The 10195-nt window shown below is 29.5% G+C and overlaps 1 protein-coding gene across 2 annotated transcripts; it reads right to left on the bottom strand.

The window, feature by feature from the left end:
* Positions 1–6766: 6766 nt before the first annotated feature.
* Positions 6767–9852, bottom strand: LOC137827895 (vacuolar acid trehalase). 2 transcript variants are annotated; one of them, XM_090305089.1, is made up of 8 exons: positions 9650–9852; positions 9291–9374; positions 8945–8986; positions 8473–8514; positions 7817–7900; positions 7346–7433; positions 7137–7234; positions 6767–7056 (listed from the first exon to the last, which is right to left on the bottom strand). In XM_090305089.1, the coding sequence occupies exons 2-8, from the start codon at positions 9291–9293 to the stop codon at positions 7039–7041; spliced, it is 375 nt and encodes a 124-aa protein (XP_090161215.1). In that variant the 5' UTR covers positions 9294–9374; positions 9650–9852; the 3' UTR covers positions 6767–7038. The 2 variants fall into 2 exon arrangements, with proteins under 2 accessions (XP_090161215.1, XP_068490355.1); XM_068634254.2 differs by having other exon boundaries at positions 9301–9374; positions 9650–9851.
* Between the last annotated feature and the right edge of the window lie 343 nt (positions 9853–10195).

A 10195-nucleotide genomic window follows, 5' to 3' on the forward strand; every position in this document is an offset into this window, starting at 1 on the left:
TTGTTAGTGTTCTATGGTGAACTTCCTTCATACAATGAAATCTTAATATTATATGCTCAATAATACGGTATTCTTTAAAACTAGATTTTTTCTTGCTATTTCTCCCTCTCTCCTGTGGGAAGATTTCCTCAAGCTATCTATTGTTGTCACAGTTGGTCAAGTATGCTGAGAAGATTGTGGAGGACAGATTATATCAAAATATTTTTTGGTTTGTGGTTGAATTGTATTGGACAGCTTCTTCCTTCACCTCCATGGCTTCTTTCAGCATCCTATACTATACTAAATATACTATACTAAAAACACATTTACTATTATACCCTTCAGTAAAAATATTAAAATATTAGTTTAAAATATTAGTTTAAAATATTAAAATATTAGTTTAAGCTACTTTAATCTCACTTTTTCATTCTCACCTTCTTTCATTTTACTCTTAAGCGCCGCTCCCACCACCTCCCACCTCCTTCACTTTTCTCCTTCCCTCAAAATCTCATTCTTTACGTTTTTCTTCACACTTCCATTCCATCTTTGTTAAACTTCTCTTTCTCCATCATTCACGAGTGTCCTTTTCATGCATATGTTAGTAATTTTACTGATTTTAATTTTGAAATGTAATCTGGGAAGTATTTGAATATGGGAAGCATTTGAAAAGCATGTATGTTATTCGGACAATAGGAACTGGATTACGTAATCCGGTACGTTTTGAATTATATTATGGATTACGTAATCCGGTAGGTTATGAATTTTTCAGAAGTTCCAGATTATATAATCTGGTAGAGTTTTTGGTTTTCCAGCAGTTCCAGATTACGTAATCCGGTATAGTGTAGGATGCAATGAGTTCTGGATTACGTAATCCGGTATAGTTTTGGGTTCAATGATTTTTGGATTACGTAATCCGGTATAGTTTATGATTTGAGTTCTGGATTACGTAATATTGGGTGTTTTTTTTTTTAGTTTTCCAACCCACTTCGGTAAAAATATTTTTTATATTTTATATTATGTATATTTTACATTGTATACTTGTTTTATTGTTGTCATATTATCTTCATTATTCTCCTTCAAAGTACGTAGAATGTACCCGGCTTAACCATGCTTTTAGTCATATCAACAAGCATTGAATGTTCATTCGTTTTAATCTTCCTGCATATGGATGACCAACTAATGTATTATACAAATCATGATTATGAGTACCACATATTATCTTAAGTACCCAACCTTGACAGGTTTACTAATGCCTTAATAAATTTTTCTTTGCGAGAAATTAATCAAATACCATCGACATATTCAATGAATATAGACCATGGAGAACAAACAACTTCAAATTCCTAAACACGATGTCAAAATCCTTCTGCATCATCATAGTCACCATTAGATCCTCAAGCTTCCATTACTTGATCCCATACCTCTCATGGATTCACTAATATTTTACACTTTGCTTTCATATTTTTATCAATGTGAAAACGACATAGAAAATTACAAGCTTCGAGAAACACACCATTTATTGCATTGATGAGAGCAAGATCTTTATCATTAACTATGAGTCAACTCTAAAAAACAACCCTTGAGAAAGGCTCACATAAAGTTATTTTCACGTTCAAATGTCAGTAAAACAAATTTAGCAAAGAAGGTCAACAATGTTGAGTTAACACCAACAACCTCAAGTAAGGACATCCTTTGTTTGTTAGTTTTATAAGTACTATCCATCATCAACATAATGGTAAAAGGATTTAGTAGTTTTATAAGTACTATTCATCATCAACATAATGGTAAAAGATATTTGTCATCATATTCGTACCCTCATTAAACCAACACCAATGAATATTCATGTCTCACTCAACTAACATTATCAATTGTTACATTTCAGTTTTATAAGCTCAGACTGATCTATGATACACATGCCTTGTATTATAAACTTGTTTTTATAGTAATTACATTTTTTTTATTATGCTCATTTATTGTTAGCAAAATATTTCTAGGCTTCACTAAACTCCTTGTTATATCAACAAGCATGGACTACTAACGTATTTTACAATCCATCATTCACCAACTTTTACCGGTTTCTCTCATAACCTAAAAGGTCACTAACATTTCCTACTTCCACTATAACTTCTAAGTCCATTTTGTATCATTTGTATTTACCTCATCTCTCAAATATAATAATATGCACTTCTTCCTTCATCGTTGTCCATTCTATGTATTCGACCTTAATATAACAATAATAAAGCCAAATTTATAGGCAACATTTCTTGCCCACTTCAATAGGTCACCCTGAGCAACAAATACCTACAAAAGTATGATTTTTTTTATTTAATTCACCAAATATGCTTTATAAATACACATTATGTAAATACTAATGTGACCGTGAACTTTATCTCTTTTGTTATAAATGCATCAATACAATCATGTGCCCTATATTCATTATACAATGTATTATAATATAAAGAGTACTCCATATCAACATCATCTATATCTTGATAAAGTTTTTTTTTGGCATCAAGTTTATCAAACAAAAACTAAGTTCCCCATTTAAATATATAGAGGCTAACTTAGGTCAAATTTGAGGACACATGTTAATTGAATCCATCGTTTGGTATTCTCTCTTTCACAAATTAAAATTGGGAGTTTGAATGAAGTTTATAATTGAAAACATATAACAACATAAATGAAAACAAACAAAAAAACAGAGTTGCGAAGTATACCATCTAATGATATTCAACTACTAGATCGTCTACCAACAATTGAACTATAGAAACTAAAAATAAAATGAAATTATTGATAAGTGCCATATTTCATATTAAAATACTAACACTTATGGATATTAATAAATAAAATAACTATAATATAACCCACTAATTTATGAATTTAAACCTTTTTACATACTTCGTGATTATAATTTGAAAAATAACAATTTATTTTCAAATTTGTGTTAATTTCAGGATTCTAGGGATAAAAGGCAAAAGGAGAATAAGCAAAGATAAAACGAGAAAGCTGGAACGCTCCAGCAATCGCCCAAGCCATAACTTCCAAGAGGATCTCACCCATGCAAGCCCAATCTCGCCCAGATGAAATCACTCTAGAGATGTTAGGCCTGTTTTCTTCTAACTCGTCCACCCACGTCTAGGCGAGAAGTCACTTAACCCAAGTCCAACTAGGTTAAATATGAGGCGTGAGACACAATCCTAGATATCAATTGGGAGAATAAGAGGTGATAGAAACCTTAGAGTAGGCAGCCGTCAAGAAGAAACATTCTGAATCTTCTTTTCTTGTTTTCCATGCTTGTAATGGCCAACATGAGTGACTAATTCTACCCTTTGGAATTGAGAATAATCTGTTCAAATTCTTATGTATTGAGGTGATATTTAAATATAATATTATGTTCTTGATTGATGATTGGTATTGTCATTTTATTTGTAATGTTTGTTTTCCATGATCAAGATTCTTAGATTTGACTGGAAAGTACTTCCAAGTTTCTGATCCAAATGATAATGCTTAACATATTTGAATGTTAGGAATATATTTGAAATTTTAATTGCTATCAACATCTAATCATGCTAAGGAGCTTTTATAAATATGCGTAGAATCGATATTTAGGAGACTCTCTTAATAATTTTATATGCAAAAAATCAATATAAATGACTTTTATATGGACATCAACATCAATCAAAGGATAGAATATTACCATACTATTCAAAATACAAAAGAAGTAAAAAGAATGAACCACAATCCCAATTGAACCAACAAACTCTTTGAATTAATTTCTTTTTAATTATTGCAATCATAACAAACTCTCAACAAACTTTATTATTTTGTTTTTTATTTAGTTAATTTTATACTTGATAATTCAATTGTTTCTTGTGGGTTCAATATCCGTCCTTAGGGACAAACTATTATTTCTGACAACACGGCACATTTGCCGTAAAATAGTCATCAATTATGCAAAAGAATTAAATGAAAACTAGAAACATAAATTAAAAACTATAATTAAATGGACAAAAATTAATATTACAGTGATGAAACATAAACAAAGTATGCATTAGACGGTTAAAATAAAACTATACTATTCAAGTAATACATTAATGTAAAAAATGAATTAAAAGAAAAAAACTAAAACAAAGATGAATTTGTGAAATATAAAAATAAGTGCAACTATCAGATCGTCTAGTCAACAATCATTTACTAGACTGTGTAATAGTCTTATCAATGAAAATTTGAGCGTCTAATGAAAAGGTAAATGACAAAAATGTAAAGTGAAGAAACCGTAAACAACAGAAAATTTAAACAACAAAAACTGAAAAGAGACAATAAAATTCTTAAAAACAAGAAAATAATGGAGGACAACTAATGAACTAAAACGATAAAAACTTGGAATAAAAAATAAAGCATAACTGAAATTGAAATTGTGATTGAAATAAATTGAAGTTGGGAGAAATAAATGCATAAACTAAAATCTAAACGCAAAAATTAAAAGGAATTGCAGTAAAGAGAAAAAAAGTTTCATTTCAAAAATATAAAACATCAAACGGAAACCAGATTATGTTCAACCTTGAATGCAAGAAGTCCAAATCTAAATTCCTTGTCTAATGAATGAAACATAGAATCAATTGATGTGCATGTTCAAAGAAAACAATTCTTAATCAAGAATAGGATTGGAAAACAACTCGAATAGAGTATTGTCTAACACAATTTCATATTCGATGTTATCCATTTTAAGAATTCAATCACCTTTTAAATGTAAATATTCTTAACCAAAAACATAAAAGAAGATAAAGTGTAAAGAATAGAAAGAAAAAGGAGTGATAAAAAAAAATTGCAAACTAAAAAAAAGAACTAACTAAAATATAAAAATTGAAAAGTAAATGTGAAGTCCTCTGTCTATCCATTCATCATTTTCTCTTAGTTATTCTCTTTTTTTTATAAGGTTATGAATCACTAGAAATGGATGAGACTAAGCTAAAACAAAAATTTGGGCCATTGAGTTACAACGAAATCATATATTATATTGTATTCTAACCCATAGATCTCCTGGTTAACAACTTTGATAGATTTATTCCTTTTACTTCATTGAAAATTCAAAAGTTAATATCACCTCAATAATATAATCTAATCTATTGATTAGATGGTCTATACAAGAATTATAGTTGAAAAAATATAATTTTTTAAAATTTATTACTACTCTTAGCCATTACTAAAAGTAAAATTTATGCTAAAAGTCATAAATAAGAGTTATGTTTAGATATATTAATTTGATAAGAAATGGGAGTGAGTGGTACATGAGTTAGTATTGTTCACATCTTGAGCAAATTGTAAAGAAAGATGAAGGAACATGGATCTAACAAAATACAATTATGTCCTTTTTATCTCTTTTACATGACAATAAATTTTAATAAAAATCATCCAATTATAATTTAAATATAAAGTATTATTAATACTAATAATATAAATATTAAAATAATAATAATATTTAAAATTAATTTATAAAATAATAATAAAATTATAAATAATAATATTAACTGAAATAAATTTTTAAAATAATGATAATAAATATAAATCAAATAATTTTAATAAATAATAATAATATTATTATTAATTATTTTTATTTTGCTTTATTTATATTAAATATTAATAATAATAATAAAAATAAATATAATAATTTATATAAAAATAAATTTATAATAATAAATAATATTAATCTTCTAAAATACTTAATTAATTTTTTATATATTAAATGAATTTGTAAATTTTTTTTTTCAATCACACTCATCATATTATTTATAATTTTTTTTACAAAAAAAATTATGTTCTAAAAATGATAAGGAACTTGTATTTTTTTATATTTCATGTTTTATTATTTAAATATTTTAAAAGGGTAAATTTATAAACTTATATTTTTACATATTTAAAAAAAAAATTCTCACAACCATCACATCACTCACAAACTTCAATAAACTTTCGTCAAACATCTACACTAACATATTACCCCAATCCAAACACCTTCAACTTTCTTCACACTTTTTCTCAAATCTTCATACTTTCACCCTCTCACACCCTCAACTTTCCACTGCCCAATCCAAACCAAACATTAGGAAATACAAAATATAGAATTTAATTTTTAGAAATTGAAATCCAAAACAATATTTATGATTTCTAGAAAAGTAATTTTGGAATTGTAATTTTATATTCCAGAATATGGTTTCCGGATGAAAACAATACAATTATAGAATTACCTTTGCAGAAATCACAAATATTATTTTGAATATTTTTTTTCCATAAAATAATTATTATTCCATAACACAGTTTTCAAAAGACATATAACCCATAACATAACCTTTTGGATCAAGGCTTTCAAAAATATTATGAACTTCCCATTCCATAAATCTTGTGCGTTACTTTCAGAATGTGCTTTCCAGAATGTACAAAATTATGTTCTAGAAAAACGATTACAGAGTACCATGACAACCACCTGCACTCTTCCATATTGTGTTATCCAGAATGTTCTCCACCAATTCCATAAATGCTATTCTAAGTCATTTGTTTGTTCTACAAACACGTTCATCTTCATCATTTCAACCATTAATACTAAAAATAATACCCTTCTATACCTGAAACCAACTAGTCTTACTTCTAAACAACCACCGCCAAACACGTCTTCCATGGAGGTCATGCCTTTCAAATAAAACTCTAAAAGGCAAAACTGGTTTTTCAAAAATTGTGGGATGCAAGTAGAAATTGAAGTGTTGTAGGAAGCAAAAGCCTACATTCAATCGGCACATTCAGTCCTCAAATTCTAATAATTTTGATAAATATTAATTCACGTAACAGCTACTGCTGAGGAAATATCCTATTTAACATTGTGGACGGACCAAAATTTAAAAGTTCCTGCTAAACAAAGGAAAAAGAAAAGATGGTCTAAAAATAATGACTAAGAACAATCATAGCTTTTGTACACTTCAAATCCTAACTTGATTGAGATTTAATAGTGTAGATTCATCAGATTATGTGGCTTTCCAATTGCTCCCATGGATTCAGTGGGAATTTAAATATTCATATCTCTTCTCCAGTCTGCAGTCATAAAATACGTTTCCGATTGATCATAAGCTCATTGAAAATGACAAAGAATGGTTTCCGAAATAAATACATACCAGCGTCTCATGGTCTCCCTTTACTTCTTCTATCAGTTCCTGCAGGGGTTTATTGGCACTGTTGGGAACAAGTGCAGCAAATGCAGCTGGTTTTAGTCCTGCATAACAAAAACTCCAAACCATTGTTCTGCTAAGAATATTAAGAAAGAAAGATTTTATCTTCAATAGACCCAAAGGAACTATTGAGGATGTGATCATATTTTTCTTACCAGTTTCCGGAAAAGAATCTATGAACATCATCATCTCCTCTCCGCTTAAACCAGACAAGAAACATATCCGGGGAAGTGACTTGGCTATCTGCAGGGTACAAAATACTGAACATGAAGAGATTTGAATGTAATTCACAAGTTAAGGATTGTCATGGCCGAATGAAATATCAATATGTTCTATGTGAAAGTTCCTTACTGCATTAGAAGCATGTTTATTAACTTATATAGTGCTGTAGGTTAAAGATTCTTATGCTCACAAAATTAGAGATGGTGTGAGTTCTCCACAGTTTTGATACAATAATGTCATGTCTACATAACAAACTGCCAATAAATGATGAATTTGTGTGAAATGGTAGGCTGCAATAACAAGGGAAAAACTTTTCTTCTGTTATTTATTATCACTCTATGAGTTCAAGTTCACGAGTGGACAGAGAAAGATGTTAGATGAAAGTAATACATAAAAAATTATACCTTGACCTCTTCCATACTCTGTTGTGTTGTATGCATTGCCTCCCAAAGAGAACTTGTAATCATGTCTTCTGTACAATAGATTACCTGCAATGCGATACATTATATTCCCTGTTTATTTTTTCAATACTTTTCAAGATAACTACGGAAATTAAAATTGTTACATTACCTCCAAATTTGTTAGTGATGTGAAAAATCCTAGAGGGTGAGCCTCAACCAAAATGGTAAGAGGTTCCTAGAAATAGCCCATCGACTTGTGGGGATAAGGCTTCTAAAATCTACCTTCTCCATACTTTAACTGGGAGTCTTGTGCACAACTCGCCCTTCGTTTATTTATGGGTAAACTATAGATATTCATTTTCTTAGTTGATCTAATGCATCTTTAATTGATTGTGATGTGCTATTTACACTATCAAATTCGTAGTAATTTTTCCATGATAATATTGTTTTCTTGGAAATATATAATGTTGAAGCAATGATCTGTGAGAACTAAAAGTAACACAATTCACCACGTAGGTCAAAGAGATACAGCATTGATTATATTAGTTGTGATTAGGAAACAATATTTGGCCATTTAAGTGGGTATTTAATCAGACCTGGAAACAATATTATTGGTTTTCAAATAAAAAGGTCATGAAAGACAAGAAATGAGATGTTACCTTCAGGAATTCACCATCTAACTCTTTCAAAAGCTGTTGAATCTGCTCAAGAAACGAGATGAACATTATACTAACAAATGACATATTTGGAAAGAATAGATGACCTAGGCATTGAATGGTAATATATCTGAAGTTAAATATGACTGGATAATCTCCATAAGCTGCTTGGCTATGTTACTATAGTAATTTACTGGCAGTTGATAAATTAATGATACATTACAAGGTATATAGAGTATTTTCAACAGTGGCAAAAATATCAACAAAAGGTACTCATCGATGATATTTTGGGTCATCAAATTGAAAGCACAAACAATAACCAGACCGAAGTTTGATTAGACATTCAAGAACACCGAAAGACCACTTAAGTAAAAGAAACAGCAGAAGGCATTTTCAATCTTTCAAGACATGAAACTACTACGTTATTCTTTACAAAGACTAGCATATCATACTACATGGGTCATGGTAAGATCACCTTCAAAGCTTCTTCTGCTTCAAAGCCCAACAACAATAAGGCCTGCAAAACGAAAGAAAGTTGAGTTTGACTGCATATAATGTCAGAGCCAGATTACAAAGTTCTGACCCAAGTCACGATAGAGTGAAATGAGCATCCACAAAACTCACCCAATTTAAATTTCCAAAGCTAAATAAATATGAAATCAAGGCCCATTAGAGACACTAGAAAGATAACAACTTTTAATTTCCATGAAAAGTTAGTTAATAGGCATTTTGTAAGAGTGTGTATGTTGAAAATTATTTTCTCGTGGCAGTGATGTGAAAAGTTATAATAAGTGATAGAAAACATGTTATTCAAAACTAACCATGACTTACAGGTGGACCATATGTAGGATCCTCCGCATTCAAAGGAACGAATTTGGAGTCTTCAACCAGCTCATTAGGAAGTCCTGTAATATGGAAAAACATTATATAAAGAATTGTAATTCGCAGCACCCCCTGAATAAAAGTTCCTTTCTTTTGTCAATTTTATTGATAGAAGTTAGATAAGTAAGCTCAGAAGCTCCAACTCCAAATCTATATACTTCACGACATAGAAAGAAAAAACAAAAAATTCACATCACTTGTGGGTAGGAGTGTTGACATAATTGAAGTTGGTTTAAAGAAAGGCACGATGCCCCAAATGGGTATGAAGAGAAGACAATGATAGGACTGTAAATTTTACCTTCAGAGGATGCTCTCCGGATATAATGGCAGAGCTTAGAAGAGTTCAAAGAAGAAGAATAAGACACTGAAACTGGAAAACATGAAGGAGGCATTCGGGCATGACAGCGCAACCACGAATTTGCTGATAATCCAATGGAAGTAGCAGATGACATGATTTTTGTTCACTACTTTTCTTTCTTTTTCTCCTCCTACGACTCTCCCACATATATATATATATATATATATATATATATATATAATCAATTTATTCCAAGAATAATTAAAAGAAGTACTCTTCCTCTTGATCTTTCATTTTACTTTAGTTAATCTGTTATAATGAATAACTTACCTTACTGTTATATTAACTTTAATACGTTGAATAGCATATTCCAATCATTGTATACTAATTTAAATTAAATATGTTAATTAACTAAACTAAATCAATTTATAATTCAAATTAGTCCTTTTTTCTCTCAATTAATTATACTTCTATATTTACTTATTTGAACAATAGTTAAAATTTGTCTAAATTATATATAGCTCGAAAATGTTTATAAATGAAAAG

This window comes from Phaseolus vulgaris, chromosome 7 (assembly GCF_051622355.1).
Source record: "Phaseolus vulgaris cultivar YP4 chromosome 7, ASM5162235v1, whole genome shotgun sequence".
Classification (NCBI taxonomy): Eukaryota; Viridiplantae; Streptophyta; class Magnoliopsida; order Fabales; family Fabaceae; genus Phaseolus; species Phaseolus vulgaris.